Source organism: Leptonotus elevatus, chromosome 18, assembly GCF_054856555.1.
Source record: "Leptonotus elevatus isolate MCC_2025b chromosome 18, RoL_Lele_1.0, whole genome shotgun sequence".
NCBI classification, from domain to species: Eukaryota; Metazoa; Chordata; class Actinopteri; order Syngnathiformes; family Syngnathidae; genus Leptonotus; species Leptonotus elevatus.
Window position 1 is genome coordinate 3,974,521 of NC_141256.1, and position 26,063 is coordinate 4,000,583.

The 26,063-nt window shown below is 36.5% G+C and overlaps 1 protein-coding gene across 1 annotated transcript in view; it reads left to right on the plus strand.

Annotated features, from left to right (window-relative positions):
- Window positions 1-19,726, plus strand: part of tnfrsf21 (tumor necrosis factor receptor superfamily, member 21) — a 35,855-nt gene extending 16,129 nt beyond the window's left edge. Inside the window, exons 4-6 of the mRNA XM_086061668.1 lie at window positions 6,728-6,993; window positions 13,765-13,996; window positions 16,530-19,726. Coding sequence (XP_085917794.1) covers window positions 6,728-6,993; window positions 13,765-13,996; window positions 16,530-16,759 — 728 coding nt within the window. The 3' untranslated portion in view covers window positions 16,760-19,726. The remainder of the gene's footprint in view (window positions 1-6,727; window positions 6,994-13,764; window positions 13,997-16,529) is intronic.
- The last annotated feature ends 6,337 nt before the right edge of the window (window positions 19,727-26,063 follow it).

Below are 26,063 nucleotides of genomic sequence, written 5' to 3' on the forward strand. Positions count from 1 at the left end.
GTGTCCATACATAAGGTGTAACGGATTGCAAGGCACACTGTCGATTGTGGAGAAAATTTAATAATTGTAATTGCAAAAAAAAAAAAGTATTTAAAAATCTATTTTATCTTCATTTTTTGGGAATTAATGCAAAATCTTGATCTCCCAACTGAATACAAGTATTTAACCAAGTGAGGCTCTTTCTTGATTTTGCGGACTTGTTTTTCCACACTGATCACCTGATATTCTAAAAGTCAACAATATTGCAGTTGTATGCCCACATAATGCTTCTAGTTATATCATCACTATAGAACCACTCAGGCTGGGTGATCTGATCAATGTTGCCCTTAGGCTTACAGCATGCAGGGCACTGGTTACACAAGGGCCTGTTATAGAAGAACATGCTGTCACTTTCAACAGAGGCTTGCACACAATACTCAGATTTCCCGAAAATTTATTTTATATCTCACTTCTATTCTTGCCTCCTGTTTAACATCCATCGTTGTTTTTTATCTATTTGTTTATTAACCTGTTTTCTGGTTCCTTCTTGATATTATGTCCGTATCATTCTTTGCATTTGTTGCAATGCCCTCCTGTATCTGAGTCAGCTTTTGTTTCTCTTGCTCTCTTGTGCATAGCTGTTGACACAAGAGCAAGAAGTAACAGGTGGAGAGCTCAGTTTCACATGAAGAGAAGCAAAGACGCACTGAACTTTAAAACAGGTTGTGTGTGTGTGTGTGTATACACTGTATGTGTGTGTGTGCTCACACTATGATAAAGAACCACCCTCCCTGTGTCTGCTCAGTGACTGACCACAAAGAACTGGAATAATCTGGTTTCAGCTGCATTGAGTTGTGTTGGTTTTGTACATGCAGGTGGTCCCCAGAAGAGAGACAAAGAGATGCACAGCATTGATAAAAGGAAGTGAAAAAGACAGTGGTCAAAATGTTAGATTTATAAGTGGCTTACGTGTGTTCAGAAAGTTAAGCAAAAGTTGTAAAATGCATTGTAATCGATTTTCTTGTCAACCTTGACTAAAAATTCAATTATCTTGACATGCCAGGAGCCATGAGTGTCCTCTGTATGTATGTCAGCGTTTATTAATGTGACACAAATGTGAAAATACAAGTCAGACTCTGTCAAATTTAAATGATTAAAACACAATCGCCAAGTACATAAAAGTAGGCTACAAATTACTTAAAAATTTGAGCCAATCGTTACTTTCAAATAATGTAGCCACGTCCGCTAAATACGCTGAAACCACGCCATGGTCAACTGTCGATCCAAAAACATAAAACTACGTATTTTAGCGACAAAAGTTTATCCACTTAAAGCCTCCGTTGGCCGGAATATATCCCTCTAGGTCGTCGATGAGAGGTGCTAGCCAGCAGTTAGCTCGTGAGCTAACCGGGTCTCCACTCAACCAACGGACCTACAATGGACTTGTCCATGGCGTTACTTTCTCACTCAGAGACACTTCAGGGAAAATCAACCATATATTATATTTTACCTATTATGTATTAAATTGTGCACTTGGAAATAATCCCAGGGGTCTAAATGACTTTTCCAGCCTTTTTGTCCAACACCCCGTCCCAATTAAGTAAAAAATGCTTTAAATTGTGATTTTCGGTGTCCGTACATTGTGTGCGTGGGTGTTTTTCCGATGGCATGACTAATCTGGTTCCCATGTGTATGTACTTAAATGCCAAAACATATGCACTTGAATAACAACACAACAAACATTTTATACTGCCATTTACCTTCTGGGACAATAAATAAAACAGATTTTTAATCCTTTCAAGGTGCATGGTTGGCTCCCCTTGATGGTTGTAATGCGATTTACTAGAGTAGTTAAAACACTTACTTAGACAATAAACGAAGAAAGAAAAGGAAAGTGAAATATCTCCCAGGTACTGAGCTTTCCATTTGTTGACAACCACTAAGTAGTGTATATTGCTACTTCACTAAAATCAAATTTTTAGTGTTACAATGATGATGTTTTTTTTTGTAAACTGCTAAAAACACAGAAAGATGTCAGATGCATGTATTCATGTAGTCCATGCACATAAAATCATACCTAATGCTAAAGTTGCTAAACTGCACAAGACATTTTGAAATGCTACACAATCATTTAGAAAAAGAAAGCAAAACGTACACTTTTCAGGCAAACGGCCATCGACATCAATATCAATAGATAGATCCTTCATTCTGAGTGGCTGCCGCGTTGAACAGGGAGTCCCGCGATAGTATGTTAAAGCCATGATTATAAAATCACACTTGTATTTTATCACGTGTATATAAATAAAAAAAATAAAAAATATATATACAAGTGATATAATAAATAAATCCATAAATAAATAAATGTTTTAAAAAATAAAAAACGAGATTCAAAAAATTAAAATAAATATAAAAATGCCCAAGACACGCTTAGGACTGCCCCATCATGTAAATAAAATTTCTCCCTGACAGTGCGTCTGCAGCATGAAATGAATAAATGTGAGAGCAGAGCGCTTTTATTTATTGATTGATATTTAATTCTATTCATACATTTTTTTTTCAACATTTATCTTTACTTTTTTTTTATCTTGTTATTTTTTTAATCTTGTTATTTATTTTTGTATTTATTTTTATTTTTGTATTTAATTTTTGAATTATAATTTTGTATCCGTTTTTATTTTCACTTTTATTCATGTTTTTATTTATGTAGCTATTTATTTATCTATAATTTTGGCAGTTTTGGTCCTCCATACCACATTGCATGTAGGCTAACCCATCCAGCATTCAGGTCATGTTTGTAAAGGAGAATTAGTTCTCAAGCATTTTACCTGGTTAAATAAACGTTAAATAAAATAAATTCAGGTTAGAGGAATATTTACTACAGTTTTACAACACCAAAGTATGCAATAGCGGACCCAGATTGTGCCGTTGGCCACAATGCATTTGAAATTTGTAGTTAGAACAAGCGATTTCTTTGTTTGTGAGGTTGATTTCTACCTATGAAGCGGAACCAATAGGTCGCTGTAATGTTTTGCCCCAGGCTGGTTTGAGTCAGGTTAAAAAGGACAAGCAGTGTCAGAGTGGCTCCCTATGTTACTCATTCTCTCCACATGCAGTGCATGCAGTGAACATTTTCAGTTCAGTTGTTGTAAGAACTTTAAAAAGGTCAAATATTACACAAAGTGCTAAATAATTTTTAACTTCACTATGTTTTTTTTTGTTATCCATCTAGCAATTCTAAAATTCATGTGTGATGTAATGTATTTCCCTTTGGAAAACAAGGGCCATGGAAAATCATTGTGATACTAGAAAAGTACCTCACAAGTAGTGGCCTGCCCTCTGTGTGAATTTAATTTGCAACATATATTTCCGAAGCAAGATGGAGAATGTTGTGAAAAACATGAAGAAAAACAACATTGTACCTGCCCACTATCCTCCCTTGTTAAATATCCACACCGTTAATAATGCCAAGTTCCACATTCTGGCCCAGTGGGGAGCTGTGTATTTGAATCTACTGTTTGCTGCAAATCCAGGGTGGGCTTAGGTAAGGTAGCCTGTTCTCAGATCAGCCTGCGTTTGATCGTTAAGAACATAATTTCCAGGGAAAGTACACCCACGCACACACTACAAAAAATGTAAGTTAGGTGTTCTCCTGTTGGTATACAGTGGAGTGTGTGATGTATTGGATGTAAAAGTGAAGGTATTTCTAAGGGTGCTGATGTATGCGGCTCTCTGCCGCTCATCATGCAACACATCGTAAAAGAGTTTCACCTCTCTGGGCTCTAATACTTGATTTGATTTATTCAACAATTCATTTCAAAGGCAACAACGGTATGACAGATTGTGAAGCTTAAGTGATTAGAGAATCACTGCAACCAGAACAACTAATCACAAAACAAACCACTTTATAAAGTGGCAAATTTGTGAGAAAAAAACTCAGAAACTTACGAGCAATAAACGTAGGGTAGCTATAGTCTAATCATGTGAGGATTCGTTGGTGGTTAATGGGACACTGTTTGGAAAATGAAAAGGCAGGATGGAGAAAGGATTCATTCTTAATTTAAACTGTACTCATCATACACAGCAGTTAGAGCGACAACACTTCCTGAACCTTTATCAGCTGACTAATACTAACCAATCAGAAGCTAGCATACTTAAGGTAAATGCAAGTGAATGACGGAGAGCAGCAGATTTGACACGTCAACTTAATACTTGTACAAAAAAAATATTAAAATGTATGAATGTGTGAATAATAATTCTGGAAACATAAATGTACAAGTAAATACACATTTTAACTTAAATGCTTGATCCTCAGGGTGTGGACCTTGGCAAAGCGAGGCGTCTTTGTCGCTGGCTGTACCCGTTTCAAACATCATATGCTAAACCCGACCAAAAAGTATTGGCACAAACATCCGATTTCTCGGAATATTATCCCCCCCTCTTATATATATATATATATATATATATACATGGCCCTAATACGCCGTCGTATAACGGAAATGTTTTAGTTTTTTTTAAGCATTTTTGTCTTTATTTTATGTAATGAAAACGTTATCAGCTTTTGTTTTATTTATTTCGTTTAGTTTTTGTTACCTATAATAACCTTGGTCCTGTTTCACATCCAATGGGCATTTATCTACAGAAAGTGATGCACTGTGCAGTTTTAATGGGCTTCCCTAAGAAATCAGATAATGTCACGAGTGGAATGGGTTCACATTCACACCACAAAGTAGATGACTCATTGTCCACACACAAGGAGTTGGTCAACAAGGCGTTTGCACTCAAGTGTTGCTTGTCATCACGAGAAATATTAAGAAAAACAATGCCTCAGTATGTGCTGTTAAGTCCCCTCCGGGTAGCTTATTTTTACTCAGAAATGCTCAGTTAGAAATAGACATCGGTAGCACAGTTCTAGAACGTGAGAGGGTTTGAGGAAATATTAGTCGACATTCGTTTACACGCAATGCATCAACACACACGCTCAGGCCTGCTACTTCCTCATGCAAAGACATTAACACATCTGCTGGTTGGCATACTGACTCACTACAAGACTTATATAGGCCAACCAAGTGTGTCCGGCTAACAGGGACAGTGAGGCATGCAGAGCGAGGGGATTTCTCTGCTGTCACTGTCTGTTATTGCCAGCGAGGCGGCAGGCTTTTGACCCACAAGGTTGGCACGCGAGGTCGCGGGTCCACGAGCCACTCGAGGTTATTAATCTTAAGGCTGAGTGATGGATTTTATGTTTGTGTGTTTACGTGCATGTGTCTGGCTCAGGGTTATTATAGTTTGGGAATTTTCGTTTCATTTCGTTTTGAGTTTTAAAATTTACCTTTAATTTATTTTTTTTAATGCTTAGTTTTAGTTTAGAGGACGGGGGCAATATTCCACTTTAGAAAAAATCGTAAATTTGCGACTTTATAAAGTGGCAGATTTGCGAGGGAAAAAAAAACTCCAAAACTTTCCAGAAATACATGTAGCGTACGACTTAAATGTTTGTGCCAATACTTTTCGGTCGGGTTTTCAAATAAGGAGATAGTAATTGCTTCAGCAGAGATTAACCATTAAGTATTAATGCATTCGCTCTTTGCAGCGTTGGGTACAGCAGGATCAAGCATTTAAGTTAATTTGTTAAAATGTATATTTACTTATATATTTATGTTTCCATAATTATTATTTACACATTCATAAATGTTGGTAATTTTTTTCTAAATTGATGTGTCGAATTTGCTGCTCTCCGTCATTCACTTGCATTTACCTTAAGTATGCTAGCTTCTTATTGGTTAGTGTTAGTCAGCTGATAGGGGATCAGGAAGTGTTAGACTACAGTTACGCTACGTGTATTTCTCATAAGTTTTTTTTCTCACAAATTTGCCACTTTATAAACTCGCAAATTTACGAGTTTTTCTTTTCTCGAGTTTTTTCTCTCTTAATATTGCTCCCACCTTCTAAAATGTTTTTTTATACTTGGCCCTAATATACTGTCGCAAGTTTTAGATGGTTTTAGTATTAGTTTTAGCTTCCCCCCCCTTTTTTTTTTAAGAAGAGACTCTAATCTTTCTTTTGGTAGGTTCCATGTTTTTATAGCAATAAAACACAATATTCTGTGGGGCTTGCAAAATCAGTCAAAATCCAGTAAAACAGCCAGGAGCGAAGGGTGTTGCTTCAGTAAAAATGGCTGGGAGTGAATGAGTTAAAAAGCATCTTTGTTTTTATTTGATTTTGGTAACAAAATATTTTTTTGAATTTTAGTTTTATTAATGACCTTGGTCTGGCTTCATCCAGGAGAGAACATTTGGACGAACTTTTATCAAATGAGGTCAAAAAGGTTGGTTGATGACATCGTCAGTTTTTAAATTGAGGGTAAAATGAGTGTAACAGTACAGCAGCAATGTTCAAGCATGTATGAAAAGTGACATGCATCGTGCGCATCATGTTTCATTGTATTGACTTCTGCAATTATATGAACTAATTTGTGTGTGTGCGCGTGTGTGACATATCTCCCCAGTAATGCCTTATCCATTTAATCTCTCAGAATTATCCTGGATTTGTGCATTTAGCATGTTTACCACTGTGGACATCAATCAGGGCTCAACCTGATGCTTATCAAAGTGGATGAATAATTTATTGTGTGTGAAGGCTTTGCAGTCATTACTGTGTGATGCCATGAGTGAAAACTTAATTCAAGTATATGCAACACCAAGTACATTTACAGTAAGGTAACAAATCCATTTGTTTACCTTTTTCTTAGGAGTAGATATTCTAAAACTGGTAGCAACTCAGGTGGGCCCCCAGTGGATTGACATTTATCAGTCGCTGGCCAACGTCACCGAGCGGGAAGTGGCAGCCTTCTCCAGTGGCTACTCATCGGATCACGAGCGGGCGTACGCCGCGCTGCAGCACTGGACCATTCGGGACAGTGACGCCAATCTGGCCAAGCTGATCAACGTCTTGCACCGACAGCGCCGCATCGACGTGGTGGAGAAGATTAGACTGGTCATGGAGGATAACCCACAGGTAGGATGGAAAGGTTGGGCAGTGAACAGAGAGACCAATTGGGCCCAAAAAGGGTGGGCTACAAATTCTGGATGGGCAAAATACATTTGATCTGTTTGTATTTGCAATTGTTTTGAACAAATTGCAACAATTACATGAAACAAATAATTAACCAATGTTTTTTTTTTATTAGGGCCCAAATGAGAAGGATTTTTTTCAGGCAGATGCCAATTCCGATATTAGTTAAATTCTGCTAACCGATTAATCGACCAAAAAATATATTAGGGATGTTCGATTCCACTTTTTTTACAGACTGATACCAATACCGATACTCAACTCTTGAGTAGTCACCGATACCACTAGCACATAAAATTCCCCCCTAATAAATGACCAATACTTTTAAAGAAAGACATATAAAACAATAAATAAATTAAAAAAAACAATATATATATATATATATATATATATATATATATTTTTTTTTTTAAGAAAGAAAGACCTATAAATCCCATTACCGTATTTTTCCTTAAAATTGCAGGAAATTAATGGCAATGTTCTATTCCCTTATTTTCGAGTTCTAAAACGGAGGGCGGCCGATACTGGTAGCCAGTCACAACTACTGATACCTTAAATAAAGCTGGTGGTTGGCACTGATACCGATACATGGTATCGGTACTTGCCCATCCCTAAAATATGAAATAATTTCATTCATGGTCCCATAATATGGAGGACCAAAATTGCCCAAATAATAAACAAATAAGTAAATAAAGCAAAAATAAAAACATATAAAAAAATAATATATATATATATATATATATATATATATATATATAGTATATTTTTATTATTGTATTAATTTTTTAAAAACACATTAGTGCCTGGACTCTGGGCCATCATCAGCACTCGAGATTCTCGTTCACGTCAACGACTGAGTCCCGAATAAACTCGAATTCGTTACTCATTCTACTTTTCCCGAAAAACGCTTCATTTAAAAAAAATATTTTTATTATTATTATTATTCACACAAAAATTCAATGTAGCCTACATCATGGTGAAGTTAGCCTTCTTTCTTGCCTTTCCCTGTTCGTCATTCATTGTTTTGATTTGATGATCGCCGTCACGTGCTGCTTATGAATACGCAAATCCATTAATGAGTAGATTTGCATTTGTTAATATGGGGGGAAATAGGTAGACTTAGGGCGGTGAATGGCGTTGAATCAGCTGCACACACCGGTTGGGACGTGTGGCATTTATGAGGGGAAATTGCGTGCAGGTGTGCATATGTGTGTCTACGCATGGTTTTATAAATCTAAATTTTTTTCCACGTAAGTTTGGGTTTCGTTCATAAGTACTTTTGTACGCAGGTGCTCATGCACAGTTTTAGAAATGAGAACCCAGGTCCTGTGTCCTGCAAATGAAAAGTGACCGATGCTTGGTCATTTGGGGGGCATTGTAATTGGAAGCAGAAGCGTAGCCAATGAGCAGTGACCCATCGACTCATTTGGACAGCTCCTCTCCAGAACAGTATGCTCCACTGGCCATTGCTCATTTAACATTTTTGTTTCAGCCTGGTGCAATACTCAGATGACAACCCAACCATAGCTACACTCAGACCCCGTTCAGACAAAAGCCAGTTTTAAAGTTCCTTACCGTTTAGGCCGTTCGTCCACACGATGGCGCGGTTTTGGAGCTTGAAAGCGATCACTTTTGAAACCGGGCTCCAAAGTGGAAAGATTTCAAAACGCGCCCTGTACGCGTCCGTCTGAACACCATATGCAGGATACTCCTCCAGCGATGATGTAATGGTCGCAGCACGATGACGACGCATTGTCGCAGATTGATGACATATGCGCCAATTCTCGCGTGACTGCACACAAACCGTCAGTCTGTCAGCAATAATGGAGAATAGCCGTGTCGTAGTCGTTTTGCGCACCCTCCTTAGCCTGCTTATGCTTTTGCAGCAAAATATTTTGCTTCTTTATTCCCATGTTCAACAAGCGGTGTTGTACGCCATTGTCACTTCTCCTGTGTTCGTCTTTTTCATGTTGTTTTGATTCATGCAAAGCCATGTTTGTTCTGTATATTGCAATAAAGTTAGAAAGTTCATCTTCTACGCTTTCCGTTAACTCCCTGAGGCTGCGCTACAGCACCACTCCAGACTTGGCATATACATTACAGCCGTTAAACGTCCTCAGCGTCTTCTTTTGGACACACGCAAGTCTTGAAATGCTTCTGTGTGTACGAGATTTGTTTGAGGAACGAAACCGGCTCTGCTTCCGTCTGGACGGGGCCCTCAATCCTTTATCCTTTACATGATTCAAGGTCAAAGCCTAACAGTTAATGGTATTGTTCTGCTTTCATATGCTTTCTGTCTGCCAGTGCAGATAATTTCATCTTTCAATGCTGCTTCATAATCAGATGATGATCTTCCATCATTGCATTCTCTGGGTTTCTTTTATGATTTATTGTTGAGTTTTATTGGCTCAATTCCTGGTCGTTGGTCCATTTGAGATTGTCATGCGACTTGACATGTGGTGGTCAGTCCAAGGTGTAGGCTTTCACCTGTCAGATCATCACTGATGTGGCAAGATGGGTTTGCACAGGTTTGTCGTCAGAAATTCCCACCTCATAAAAAACATATTCAAACTTACCTACGTTAGAACTAGAATGTCAAGTTCTCGCTATGAAAAAAATCCAGTCTATCTCAGATTTATCTTGTTACATATCAAAAGTAAAACTGCAAGTTTGTGGTGTCCTTAGAAGGAAATTGTGAGAGTGCAGTCACCGCGACAGTGCGACACGTTTATCAGAACTGTCATACATGGAACAGGAACTGCAGTATTACATTGATTGTATAGCAACACGGCAAAGCAAGTCAACTTTATTTGTACAGCACATTTCATACACAGGGCAACTCAATGTGCTTCACACAATCAAAAAAAAAAACACAACATCTAAAAATATTGACAAACACAATAAAACAATTGATTATTAAAATGATTGGCACATTGGCATCCAAAATATTTAAAGACATTTGAAAACAAAGGAAATAAATAAAAAGTAGCTTTTTGAAATTACTAAAAGATAATAGAGTGAAATTGATTTTTTTTTAAAGCTTAAAAGAAATTAATCACAATAATCGGAAAACACAGTTTTTAATCTGGATTTAAAAGCATTTTTACTTGGTGCTGACTTCACTTCAGGTGACAATTTATTCCATTTGCGTGCAGCAGAACAGCTAAATGCCGCTTCACCATGTTTTCTTTGAAACTTGGGCTCCACTAATTGAACTAAAACTGCAGACCGATATACGGAAAGTCCAATATACCCCATTTGGATTCTCCCAGTTCCGACCTCAAAGTGCTCGAGGCGAATGTAAACACCAAAGATGGCTGATTCCGATAAATTGTTTGTTGATGTGGTTAACGCAGCCATTCCAAATCACATTGTGTTACTGCAACCTATTTCAAATAACTAAATTAAAGAAACAATACAGAAATATAAATAAATATCTGTTTAAAAAATTATGTTTTGCCGTTTAGATGTACGAGTTCAAAAGGGGCATTCCCGTGCTTACTTCCTGTTATGAAGTCGGAAAATTCAGATTTCCAACTTTTCTCTAATGCAGCATAAGTCCGTGCAATCCTCTTCCTTCTTCTATTGGCCCCACCCCCCGACACACTCATCCAATCACAAATCATGTCATTCCTATTTGAAATTTAAATCACACAGCTAATTCAATTCACTTGGGAATGATTTTCTACATGCAAAAATTTTGCACATCCCGAAAATTCCCGCTTTTTTACCCCGAAAAAAATGTATGTTGGACTTGGAGCATATGGTGTAGAAAACACTGTATAATCACAGTCCATTTACCATTATTCACAATTCCCTCAACATTACTTGACCGATTCAAGCGTCAACATTGCTGTTGTCTGTTAGTATGCTGTTTCAGCCGATTCACGCACTTTCACATAAATTTACTGCTGTTCACACCTTATATGTGTGTAGTGCTAAAAATGTACAATGATTCTTACTTCTTGTCTGCTTTAAACTGCTGTTTATTTGGTTGTGGGTTCACGGGCATAGAATACACACTTTCCATCCTCCTCTTCCTGTTTGTCTTTCTGCTTTTCTCTCCTCTGTCGTCCAACTTTCTCAAAGAAAAATAAAGTGTTTCCCTACCTGCCACAATGATGCCCCCCCCCCCCCCCCCACAAAAAAAAACCTAATGCGCATTTATAAGTTTCGCTTCCTTCCATAGCAACACCCATTACATCATGAAACAAAATGACATCCAAGACTTTGTTTAGAGAATGATGGAAATTCCCAGGATCGTGAAGTGAAGTATGCCGAACAAATCATCCGAGTGATTCGTTGTGGCGATCCTTGTTGGGACCAAGGTTAACGAAAACTAAATAACTAAAATAAAAAATATATATTTTGTTAACGAAATAAAATTAAAACAAAAAATGCTTCTAAAAAAGAACCTAAGACTAACTGAAACTGAAGGGAAGGGAAAAATGGGTGGTCTATTTGGGGAGAGGTTTTCATTTTTTTTTCTTCTAAGCATATAGGTGCCTCTATTTAAAGAAGCACAGCAATCATTATATCCCAATTCTATTTGTTTTGAACAGGTGCATTTTATTCTGTTGACAGGCTAAAATGTGACTAGCTCCGCCCTTTGGGTACTATCCTGCTGTGATTGGTCATCACATGTAAGCATCAGAGTTATAACTCCGAATATTAGCTTGTGTTAGTTATACCTGTCTCCTGGATTGTGGTAATTGTGTTTTGTGGGTTTATACAATGCTACATACAGTCGACGCTCTTATATGACAAAAGTGTTTGTTCTGTATGAGCTTTGCACCACAGGAATGTTGTCATCAATGAATGGAGGAGAACACAAGAACATTTGAGAAGAGCTTACATTTCTGCCTTTACCTTCAGCCTGGGAAAAACAAGCCCTTCTCTCATGAGCTCATCTCCAAACCAGTCCTTACTGGTTGGAACTGAATGTTCATTACAGTTCCAGAGAGAAGAGGGGTGAGGGGAGGGGTTTGCACAGATAGAAGGACAAGAGACAGTCAGGCGATACAGTAGATGGAGATAATAACAGAAACATGGCAGTCACAACTTTAATAAAAATATATTCATTTTAAATTTCATGAACACTTTTTTTTTTTTACTTGTTTTTCTATTAGACCTATTATTATGATTATTAGGGTGTTTGGGTGAGCACCCGTCCTCCCCCTCTCCCGCCTCAAGTCTTGAGTACTAAACTACTGTAATGTCTTTATTCCCCCCCAATCTCATACTGTATCCTTTCTATAGGCTGGATTTTTTTTCCATCATCTCCCTCCCCATTCTCATGGTTTCCTTTTTCCCATCCAAGAAACTCGGGACGCTAATTAGTGAACCACCAGGCTTCTCGTTCTGTCTCCCTCTGTTGGTTATTTTTCATCATCTGTACCTACATTATAATCGGGAACAATAGAATGTGAATGGAATGACATTTCCCAGGCTGACAAAGACAAATAAATAAATAAAACAAGGGTGATTTAAAAATTTCAAGGCAACAAACTTAGATAAAATTTTAATGTGGGCAGTTCAACTAAATATTTTCAGTTCTGCCATTGTGAAGATTGGCTTTCCTACATTTCACAACTAAGAATTAAAGTAGCAATAAGGAATGTTTCAACCTTAATAAAATATTTTCATAATTCTTCTGATGAAGTTGAATGGTACCTTTGTCATGGCCCAAGGGGATCTGTATAATTTTTACTGGCATTAAGGAACTTTGAGGAGGATGGTAGGAACACTGCCACACAAAAAACTACAAAATGTGCTGTCTGCTTTATGGCATAAATCAAAAGCTACCCCAGATGAAAGGACTGTCAAGGATCAACATTGGCCCGGATTTCACTCGCTGGAGTGAGCTAAAAAACAACAACGCAATGCCCTTGTCTTTATGGGAAATGTGGTCTTCCTTCAGGCATAACATTACCGCTTTTGTCCATATGGCGCCGCCATACTCAACATAAACTGAAAGTTCCTTAGTGTTGCTTTAAGAGTTTACAGAACTAATTGTTCCTTGTATTGTCTCCCCAAAAATATAAGCAAAAGCAACTCTGAAAATTGTTTTGAAGCAACTAACTTGCTTATTTTTCCTGTGCTAAAACTGTAGCCATAAATGCCAATAATTTAGATTTTAAAATTGTTTGAACGTAGCTACATCAAGGCTAACACCCAATGGAAAGTGCCATTGACTCGCTAACGCTAATTAGTGTGCTAGTTGCTGCACTTTTATCACTCAAAAGAACAGCTATTCCTACAAAAACGCTTCAGGAATGTATACAGAAAAGCAACTTATGTTACTTACTTACTTGTATGTTACTTACTTACTTACTTACTTAACTTATGTTCTTCCTACGCTGCAACCCCCCAACTTTTATTGGCATAACTTGATCGTAGCTTTTTTCTTCTACTCTCTAATGTGGCTACAACTTAACAGTGTATCAGAATGCGTGGACCCACACTGCCCCCAAGTGGCCAAACCATGTACAGCATGATCAGCACTCCCAATAAAAGGTAAACATAAACAATCGCAAGAAAGTATAAAATAATTTAAATAAAATCGATTTTGGGAGATTTTATATCGCTTGTGAATCGTAGAAAATGAGAATCGATCATTTTTTGCACATGCCTACTTTGCATATAGCCTACAGTATGTACACACTTCACCCCAAAACTCATGTTTTACTCATGTTGTGTTGTCTTGTCTTTCCCCAGTTTGACATAAACCAGCTGATGACATCCGTGAATGTTAGCCAAAGCCTCAGTCCCATTCACAAACCTCCGGAGTCTCCCAGCAGCATTGGCGGCAGAGCTGCAGGTGTGGAGCAGTCGCCGGTGGACCGTGCCAAAGGCTTCTTCCACGATGAGTCGGAACCGCTGCTCCGTTGCGACTCCACCTCCAGCAAAGACTCGGCTCTTAGTAGAAACGGCTCGTTTATCACTAAAGGTGAGTGGAGAATGGCAGTTGTTATTAAAGTGGAGTGGCCCGCTCCATTCCCCCCACCCCCTCAACATTGTTAATTTATCTTACTAAATATGTAGCTAATTGATTTATTGTCAATTATAAAATAAAATAAAACATAATTGAATTTTATAATAATTCAATTTTGTGTATACATTAAGCATTTTTTGTTTTTAATTTGATAATTGTTTTAACAGGAAGTCAACCCAAAAATGTTCGGACACTCCCACTAGTCTAAACATGGTATTCTGGATAATATTGCGTTTGTGGAATATGAGTTAAGCTGCAAAATCCTTACACATTTATCAATCCATCTTTGGGGGCAGTCATTTTGTTACTTGTAGTTTACTAAAAATTACATCAAGGTGGATGTTTCTGCTCAACTCCTATTCCACAAACAATCATACCATGTTTAAGACTAGTGGTGCTACATATTATTAAAAAAAAAAACGTTTACATTTACTTCGCTTTTAAATATAATGAAATTATTTGTTATAGTTATGAAAATTAACAATTTTACATACACATTTTGACTGTCATTTTTATTTTAATCTACCAGTGAGTTTTCAAATCAATTTAAGCACAAAAATTTGCCCACCCCTGGGCTAACTACTTACCTCATCCCAACTATCAGAATATGAGATTTAAGCGTAACATCACCATTTTGAATATCCAAACTGCAGTCTTTGCCATCCGCAAAGTCTTAACATTATTACACTGCTTAAAAAAAAAATCTAAACAATTGAGCGAACACTTTTTGTTGCTTTAACTTTTCTGAGCAGTGTAATAATAAAACATATAAAAAAAGAAAAATAGAAATAGGAACAAAAAGTGTTCCCTTAATTGTGTCGATTTTTTAAAATTAAGGGAACTGACACGACGTGGCAGATTTAGGACTCAGACGCAGAGATAGGAGTTTGAGGCCAAGGCAGATATTTATTAAACAAAAAAAACTCCTCGTTTAGAGGGAAAATACAAAGGTTATTAAATGTTAAGCTAAAGGCGCTCCAAAAGGGAGGACGTCTAAACTACAAACAAAACCACTCCTTAACTAAAACTATACAAAGTTACAAACCGAATTTCACACAAAAGACAGGACAACAAGGCTGAGGACTGACTGGCTCTGACGAAAACACTTAGGCACAAGACAGGGGAGACGCAGACCATTTAACACATGAGGGTGATGAGAAACAGGTGGACACAATCAGGGTTGACACTGACACCACATGAGGAAGAGCAAGTGACCTGAAACGAAAGGAGTCAGAATTTTCAAAATAAAACAGGAAATGACAAGACAGCCTCACCGCGGTGTGACAGGAACACTTTTAATTTTTTTGAGCAGTATATTATTTTTTTGAATACATAAGCATTTTATTTCAGTTTCTTTCTTTCAATAACATTTTCAAAAATAATAAAATAAATAATTAATACAAAAATTAAATAAAAATAAATAAATGAAAAATTTATTGTTGTTTTTTGTTGTTTTTTGTTTTGATTTTTTTTTGCAGTGTCTTGATTTTTTTTTAAAGCAGTACATATATACATAGCATATACACTGCTCAAAACAATTAAGGGAAGACTTTCTTTCCTTAATTTTTTTTTAGCAGTATATTATTATTTTAATATTTTAAGTCATTTTAAACATGTTAAATAACATTTTGTGTTAAAAATGTTAATGTTAAATGTCAAATTATTTTTCTGAACAGTGTAATAATAATGCTAATAAAATAAATAAATAATAAAAACATATAATTAAAAAAATAATAATAAAAATAAATAAATAAAAAATTAAAGGAACAAAAATTGTTCCCTTAATTGTTTTGATTTATTTGAGCAGTGTTTTGATTTTTTTTAAATTAAGGTAACACTTTTAATTTTTTTGAGCAGTATATTATATTTTTTTAATACATTAACATCTTATTTAAATTTCTTTATTTCAATAACATTTTGTGTTAAAATTTTTAATGTTAAATGTCAAATGTTAAAAATAAAAATTTTAACATTTTAAATGTATAACCCCAATTATTAATTGTTTTCCATTTCACTCACAGAAGATAATCTTTATTCAATCTTGACTGATTTGGTGACGGTAGCCTTAGCAGCTTGTAAATATCAACAATAGCAGTTTACACGGGTTCGAATCCAAATTTAGATGGGCTCCATTTTACCTGTCCGTGACCTAAAAAGGTCAAGCCTTAAAGAAAATGAATAGGTTATGATTGCCCTCTTGTGGCTTTCAGACGTAACTACCAGAGACAGGAGATTCCTACAATCAGATATTTTGTCAATCTGTGACACACACAGCTGGTGTGGCATTCAAGGAGACAGTGAACTCATGGTACACTTTACAGCCTGGTACCGACTTCCTGATATCCCCTCACGCACAGCCTCTGATACGATCTCAGAAGCCGGAAAATGTGCATGTCAAGTTGTCAACCCAGTTATTTATTTATTTATTAAAGGTACAAGTCAAGAAAGTCAATGTTTAATTTTCTATCCTTCTCCGTCCTCCCCACAGAGAAGAAAGACACAGTGCTCCGGCAAGTCCGCCTTGACCCGTGCGACCTCCAACCCATCTTTGACGACATGCTGCATATTCTGAACCCAGAGGAGCTGCACGTTATTGAGGAGATCCCCGCTGCCGAGGACAAGCTGGACCAACTTTTTGAGATTGCGGGAGTCAAAAGCCAGGAGGCCAGCCAGACGCTGCTGGACTCGGTCTACAGCCACCTCCCCGACCTTTTGTAGGCAAACGCGAAAACACACAGAGAAGATTAAGGTCATAAAATATGAGCCATGTATATCTGGCACCGTTCAAATTGAGCACAAGTTTGATCTGACACAATGACCTATCATTTTAAGTTTATGTAGAGGGTTGTAAATGAGTCTATTATCTACTTTAAATCATTTTGACCTTTACACTTTCTCTCATAATGTATTTTCTTTGTTTATTCCTTCATCCACCATGATACAGGGTCAAATTCAATACTTGGTGTATCTCTACTAAATGTATTAAATACAATGAGTTTTATAATGTAGCAAACATCAATATTGCGTTATGATTCACGAGCTTGTTGAACATGTCGTTGCTATCCAATCAAAAACAAGTTTTGTTTAAAAGTCATAATTCAATTGTCAATTTTATTCTTGCTTCTTCTTTTTCTTTTCTTTCTTTTCTTTTTTTTGTGTTACCAGTACAAGCTTTTCGTTAGATAGTGACAATATGTTGGATTACATTGAAAATACAAAGCACTTTCTTTATGTTTAACTAGCACGGTTCATGGAAAATACTGGACTTCCTGGCTTCTGGTTTTTACAACAGAATCCCCAAAAATGGTGGTGGGGGGGGGGGGGTGTTCAAATCAAAATAAGCTTTAACTTTAAACAAGTCAGTACACTGATATTGTTCTTGTTTTTAAAGTGGAAGTCAACCTTAAACATTTCTTGACAATAATATATTTATATATAGTTATATGTGACCTCACTAGTCTAAATATGACATTTGGATGAATATTACATTTTTGAGATAATGAGTTATGAAGCAAAATGCAGCCGTTTCTATTCATCTCAGGGGGGCGGCCATTTTGCCACTTGCTGTCGACTGAAGATGACATCATAGTTGCTTGGGCAACAAGCAATCAGAGCTCACCTGTTTTTTTGAAGCTGCGCTGTGATTGGTTGTTACCTGAGACCCGAGCAACATTGATGTCATCTTCAGTCGATAGCAAGTGGATAAAAATGGCTGGATGTTGCTGCTTAACTCATATTCTACTAATGCAATATTAATCAGAATACCATATTAGTCTAATGGTGCTGCGTAGAACATATTGTAAAAAAAAAAAAAAAAGGTGTTCACTTCCCCTTAAAGAGCAATTAAAAAAAGCAAACAGTTAACACATTTATCCACGTATTTTTCAAGGTGGGGTTTCGCTCTCATCATATGTGCCTGACCTCGCTTTGATATGTTTCCACTCTTTCTACAAACTGGCTGTGCTCGAACCAAAGCCATACGTGCAAGTTTTCTGCTAACTTAACTGTAATCTTCCTCTCTCAGCTCTGTTTGAAGTTTCTGTGTCAGTTTCTGACATGGTAATGATCACTATGATAGAAACACTTTTTTGACTTTGTGTCAACAATTGGGTCAAACATAACCCAATTGTGGATCAAAAAGGGACCGGCCGGAACTAGTGATGGAAAAATGAAGCTTCATGAAGCACTTTTTTTTTTTACTCCTCGAGATGGTGCTCTTGGTTTAAAGGCTCGTGCAATGGAAATCAATTAACCTTCCTGTTATGTTGCGGGTCAAATTGACCCATTTGAGGGAGAGAGAAAAAATGACATTAAATAATAAATTAGTCCGCTGGCCTCAGTTTTTTGATTTTATTATTTTTTTAAATATGAAAACATCACATTATGTGATATTTTTGGAGAGAATCAGAGCGGGTCACATCGACCCATAACATTGTTAAAAAAACGAACACAACAGAGGGTTACATTTCTACAATGCCATTAGAGGAGTCAAAATACATCACAAGTGCTTCATGAAGCTTGTGCTTGTGTCACTTTTTATTTTTATACAAAACAACCCAATTCAAAAAGGCACCATCGACCTACAATTATACTAAGGTCAATTTGGCCCAATTTTTGTACAAAACTTCATTTTCTGGATTTTGTTTGACGTAACCCAATAAATGAGTCAAATTGACCCAAGTAGCAGTCAGTCCATTTGTGAGCCGTAATTGGGTTATTTTGAACCCAACTTTTTTTAGATTATGGCACTAATTAATTGGTAGTTATTTGTCCACCGCAAATATTTTGTGTGTGTGTGTGCAGATCTCACCGGTCCATGTTTTTTCTGGAATACGTAATTTGTGAATTTATACCATTAGTTGCTGTGTCAAAAATGGGCCAAAATGGTGTCTGTCTTCAATCGTGTTGAACATATGACATTATCAAAGGGTTGCTGAAATTGTAATTACCATATTGTTCGCCATGCTCTAATTGCCATAATCTAATCGTATTGGAATGCATGAAAAAAATCCAGAAGATATCCAGTGCAATACATTGTCATCTATGTATTTTCTCCCCCTCCTTTTTTCTTAATTATAAAATGTTAACATAACCTTGACTTTTATTTATTTTTACCATTCTGCTTCCTTATGTTTTTGTAGCATCCCTTTATTAACAATTAACAATGTTTGTTAATTTCTTTTTTACAGCATTGTGTGTAATTAGGCCTGCTTGGCATGATAATTACGTGCTGGAATGCAAGATATGCATACTCTACATTCTACTTGAAATATGTCTACGTATAACTTCTGATTCAAAAGAAAGAGATAATACACTCTGGTTTGCTTTAATGTACTTTAAAACAGATGGGAAAGTACACGTACACACAAAAAATGCAACTTTGGTGAACACCACAACAGTAGCAGCAACGTCGGTACTGGGCGTGACTCTCAACATTTGGAGTGTTCCTGGATGAGTAACAAAGATTTATAGATATGCTGCTGTGAACTAGACAGAAGGATGAATAATAGGATGACGAGCCCTGACTCGTGCTTCAGAGTGTGAGGGCTTTATTTTTTTCTATGTTGATGTATGAAAAGATGAAGGTGGTGATGGGTTGAGTGGGTGATTCCATTATTCACAAACATAACCACTATGTTTACTTTGTAAAATGTATCAATAAAAGCTCAATATTTGTCATACTGATGTAAGTTGTGGTTACTTATGTTACAGGGCTCAAGGAAATGTAGATATTTTTTTAATAGACAAACAGAGTAGAACATTAAAAACAAAATACATTAATTTGTTAATAATTATAAATATGTTTTCTTAAGCTAATAATAGAACATTTTCAAACACCATTACAATGACTCATCAAGTTTAAACTGAAACTGGACAACTAATTATTATTCAGAACGGGGGGGGGGGGGGGGGTGGGGACAAAACCGTATGTTAATGCTGATTCAAAAGAAAGACTAGATGTAGACCTTTAATGCCACTAAATTTCTAAACTAGACGTGCAATTTCTTGAGAAATTGTGAGTGAATTCTGAAAACTGAATGCTATGGAATAAAATTGAAAAAAAGTGAAATTATATTAAATATAATGGATGTTAAATAAATAGACAATATTTTTTTATCCAAAACTGAACTTGGACAAAAATCTGCTGCAACCGGGATACAAACCCTGACCTCCCTAGTACTACGCATTTGCTTAACCACCGAGTCAACTGGCTTGTTAAAAAACATGAAACACTGCATATATTGAATAATGTGGTACAATACTGAAGGGTATCATTGAAGCTGAATGGGATACTAGGCATTTATTATTTAAGTGAAATCATAATGCATTTAACAGTATGCTAGTCAGTAGGTATATATGCATATCACTTAGATAGCGTTATGGCCATAGATACATTTGCAGTGTATAGTCGGAGGTGGATTTGAACCCCCGACCTCCTAGTTACTGGAAAATGCATTTTACCAATGGCTTCACCGGGCATTACCAGACACCTGTGAATGATGATGAGTGGTATGTAAGAGAGTGTAATGCTGACTTAGAAAGTTGAACGTCAGTCCCATCGAAAATGAATGGGATTTTTTTTTAATTAAATACATTTTAATTGTGCGAAAACTAAGTATGTTGAATGAGAAAAATATAAACCCAGGTAGTGTGAATTTTTGGAGCAAGTTGAAATTGGAACGGTGTAAATCGGATGTTGTATGTGGGAGTAGAATGAGGACAAAAAAGAAAGGAGATGAAAAATTAGAACAAAGAATCGAAATAACAAGCGTAAATGTTTTCAGCATTCACACAATTACTAGGTAGGGGTGATTACTGATACCAGGTATTGGTATCAGGCAGAAAACAGGCCCTATTTCAAGGTATTGGTACTCGTGACAGCAGACCTTCTCTTGTGGCCGTTTTGAAATCAGTAACTAAAAATTAGATTTTAGAAGAATAGAAAATGATCATTAATCTTAATGAAAAATACTAAATTGGTATACAGTTTATAGTTATTCATCTTTCTTAAAATTACCTGTCATAGTTTTTTTTGTTTTTATTAAAAAATTATTTTATTTTTATTAGGGGTGTCAAAATTGGTGCGTTAATTTTTAGTTAATTCAAAGTTCCTTTTAATGCCACTAATTGTCTTACCGTGCGATTAATGACCGCTTCTTACTTGGAAAGCCTGTACTGGGGGAATTCCAGTCAGCGCAGCAGACACGTCGACCACGTCAAAATTTAGCAGTAATAAATGGAATAATAATGCATATATTTGTGAAGACTGGGGTCAACTTGTATTTTACAATTAAAAAAAATTGCAGAATTTCACAAGTTGATTTATGTTAAAGATTAGATCACTCTTAATATTTTTAAAAAAAATGCACTGAGCAGTCAATGTCTTACAAATGCAATTATGCCATCTAAGTGGCAGAAAAATGACCTCAACACAAATCAATATCACTCTCGTTTTTTACAGTACAGTACATCTTTTTAGTATATTTCTATTAGTTTAAAGGATATTTGTGCAGTTTGTCACTTTTTTACTCAGGACTGCCACCTCTGGCCCAATGCATAACTGCAACATCTGTGTCAGGCTCGTTCATAGTGTGCGTGCACGATCTTAAAGCGACAGCCACAGTTGACAAATGAAGACATGACTTCAAATGAAGTAAGAAAAACTCTGCCCCTCCCCTTCCCAAAGAAACTGTGGAGTGTGAGGGTCCGTACACTCTACTATAAAGGGAAGATAAAAACTGATAGGTGCAGTCAGAGTAAAACAGTCTGGGCTCTTCGTACTCATCTGGGCATTGGTGGAGCATGCATGATGTAGAAAAAGCTATAATATTACCTTTTTAAACTGCAAACTGCACCTTTAAATTTGTTTTCAACTTTTATGTTAACAAGAGTATGAAAACTTAGACAAAAAACATTTTATTGTACATTCAGATTAGATATAAAATTTGCGAATCATGAGTTAACTATTGAAGTCATGCGATTAATTATTATTTAAAAAAATTAATCGCCTGACACTCCTAATTTTTATATTATAGAGCATTTTAAAAGAGGCAGCAGATACAATGAAACCAGTAGAGGCAACAGAATTGAACCCTGTGGAACACCATGCGTTTTGTTATACATTTTAATTCACACTGCACATATTCGTCCGATTACTTTCTTCTTTTTTTTCCTCGACAGGGACAAGCATTATTATTTTTTGTTATAATTATGTTAATGTTTTATTGTTAAATTAAACAATTAAAGATGCGTTAAGTTCACTGTTCAGCTGTGCCACAAAATGGCAATTGGCACTTGTATCCACAGTTATGAAATACAAACTCACTGGTTTGGACATGAAGCAGAGCAGAATTACTTTAGCACTGTATTTAATAACAACCAAATGTCTTGTTTCAAAAGTAATATAAAATTCACTTCCTCATTTCAAGTGAACAATTTCCCCATACAAATCTATGTATTCATCGTATCTTGTTTCACATGGATGAAACACTTTGTTTGTTCAAATAACCAAACCACGTTAGACGGACAATCTTCAAGCTTTTTCTGTCCTTGTCTCACATTATGTAAACTTTTTTTTGTTTGCATCTAAAAGGCCCCAGTGAACAGAAGGCTCAGGTTGCATCCGTAACAATAAGGACGCACACACCATTGCCGCCACAAAGGTGCCTCTAATCCACACCAATGCACAAAAGACATTTGTCAATTACCAGAACAAAAGGGCATTTAGAGAAAAGTGTAGTGGGAGTGTCTTTTAGTAACCAATTATATGGCAGCCATGTTGGAAAAATAACACTATAGTCATATAGGAATTAAATTCCTTTAAAAAAATGTTTTTTTGTTGGGAGTTGGGATTTCCAGTGCTTGCAAGCTCTCCAGGGACACAGCATTGTTCATACCGTAGTTTTTCCATTTTCAGACGCAACCTTAGAAGATAAATACTTTCGTAATCCCATTGAGGAAATTAAGGCTAATTAGTCTGGGTTCACTGGTAATATTTTGAATGGCTCTAACAACCCTGAGATTGCACAATGGGGAAACATGCTCCTCTCAGGTGCAAGGACATCCGTGCATCTTATCATTGCAAGTAAAGCACATCGGCTGGCAACATACATTTCCATCAAAGATCACTGTCAAGACCTGCCAAGCTTGTCTGGGCAGTCGAGGAATCATCAAAGCAAACAAATTAAATCAGACAGTCCACAAAAGGGCTTCTCTGATAAGTTAGTAGTGCCATTAAGGAGCAACTACACTATGTGACATACTTGATAGTCCAACAGTGATCCTGTTATGCTTGAAGAGCCAGCCCCACATTGTCATTATATTGATTATAATACAACTATTTCACATTTGAATCAAGTTTGTTTTACAGCCACAGCATGTGAAACCTGTGAATCCTGCGTTCCCACTAACAATATATTTGTTTTGATCCATTGACAAGGACACAAAAATCTCTTAATTCTTCACATTTCTGAATCACGCAGTTTGCTTAGGTTTGTCCCTGCTTGTATTATTATTAGTCTGACACTCACGTACCCACAAAGCAGTCAGTTCAGTCCCTTCACTTGAGCCCCCCCCCGCCCCCCCCCCCCCACACACACACACTCACTCTACTAAAAGTACTGCAGACACTTTAATCTCTTGAGTTTTCACTGTCTCCTGGGTTTATGCCCCTTGTTGGCATTGTCAAATGTGTGTTATGCAATTTAAAGCCCAGCAGTTTTTTTCCAGAGAGGTGGAAATTCCTTTCATTTGTGCTCAGCATAAGCCTTACATTTTGTAATACAATATTTCACACCCACGTCATAGATTTAGGGTTGCTTGCTTTTCTTCGACTTTTAAACTTCAACTGTGTCCCCGTGTGGCCGCAAGATAAATTCTGTTCCTCCAACAACTTTTGAAGATCCCGTTCGTATGACCGATTTATTGTGCCTCAATTTTTCACATCTCGTTAGTAGTCTCATTGGTTTCACCTGTTCCCTGCTCTAATATTTTAGATTTATTCAGTCATTAGTTGGGTTTCCGGGCGGCACGGTGGATGACTGGTTAGCACGTCTGCCTCCCAGTGCAGAGGATGTAAGATCGAGTCCGGGCTTCGGCCTTTCAGGGTGGAGTTTGCATGTTCTCCCCGTGCCTCTGTTGGTCTTCTCCAGATACTCTGGTTTCCTCGCACATTCCAAAGACATGCATGGCAGGTTAATAGTTCTGACTGTGTGTGTGACTGGTTGTTTGTCTCTGTGTGCCCTGGATTGACTGGCAACCAGTTTAGGATGTACTGCCCGAAGGCAGCTGGGATGGGCTCCAGCACCCCAGTGACCCTTGTGAGGAATAAGCGGTTAAGAAAATGGATGGATGGATAGTTGGGTTTCCATCCACCCATTTTTTTTCAAATTTTCAAGAAATGCAAAAATAAAACTGAATTGAAATGCTAGAAATTAGAAAAAATTTGCAATAACTTTTTTACGCTTGGAGGGGGTGGATTTTGAAGCGTATCAAAAAAAGGAAAATGGGAATTTTGGCTATGGAAACAGGTTTTGCGAATAACTGCTGACAAGACCGGCTAGATGTCGCACGTTTTGACCGGATATTACTTAACACGTACGTTTGTTGTCCCAAAGCAATGTCGGATAAGACGACAAAACAGAAATCTTTTTGGAATTAATAAAAGAAGCGAATATTAATGCTATTTTAGATGGAAAACAGCAAAGAAACGCTACGGTTTATCAAGAATTACAACTTGTACGACTTTTAAATTACTGGTGGATCACATCTCTAGGGTGTATACCGCCACCTACAGCGGCGGAGTCCCCTCTCATTATTCACAAAAGAAGAACAGGCATAAGTCGCATGTCTGTTTTGCGCATTTTCAGTAAATTCGCTTAAAAACTTTTATTCTATTAGTTTAACATTTTTCCCACTTTTGTTAACAAGAGTATGAAAACCTAGGGAAAACAACTATTGTACATTTAGAACAGATATCAAATTTGTGATTAATTGTGAGTTAACTAGTGAAGTCATGCGATTAATTTTGATAAATTTAATCGCCTGATGCCCCTAATTTTTATTAATTTTTTTGTCTTTAAAAAAGAAAAAGAAAAGATTCTTAATTTCTTTTTTATAATTAAAATTACTTTTATTATTTTTTTCATAATTAATTGCATGACTTCACTAGTTAACTCACGATTAATCACAAATTTTATATCTGTTCTAAATGTACTTTTTTTTTTAAAAATAGATTTTCATACTTTTGTTAACAAAAGTGGAAAAAAATGTTAAACTAATAGAAATAGTTCAAATGAATTTTTTACGTCTATAGCCATCAATGGCAGTGAATGAGTTAAAATACTGTTGTAAATCTGCAGTCTTTGGTACTTAGAGGCCCAAGTAAATCTACCACGAATTTCCACAATTATTTAATTACCAATGTTTTTAATGTATAATCTAAATTCAGATATTTTTGTATGTATACAATTTTTTTGTCTCTATAAGATTAGGACATGGACCAAGCAGCACAATACGTGCTCCTCACCCTCTTTGACCCTGACTTGACTGTTGTGATTAATATGTTACTTTTACAGAACAAAGGTGACCATTCATAATCATCAAATGTTTGCTCTCTGAGAGTTCTAGCTTTCAATACTATAAAACCAACTATTAGTATCAACATTTTGAGGGACATGTCCATTTGTAAACATTGATGATCCCTTGCTTTCTCTGTGTGCACTATATATGTGTCACTATTTTGCTGCAGGTTACGAATTCCAGGCAGTAATTACACCACATGCTTGAGTGTAATTATTTATATTTGATTTGATCTCTGGCATCATTTCAGTGCAAACGGATAACTATAAAAACATCTCTGTCAGTCTTATTCCAGAAAAAGGGAAACATTAGTCACTAACAATGGAAAGGTTCCACAAGGAAACAAGAGTGAAAAATACTGTCAAATTTATGCGTGTGTGCGCACGTGCGCGAATGTGTGTGTCTTACCAAATTTCAGGAAGTATTTCAAGCAGCATGTTTC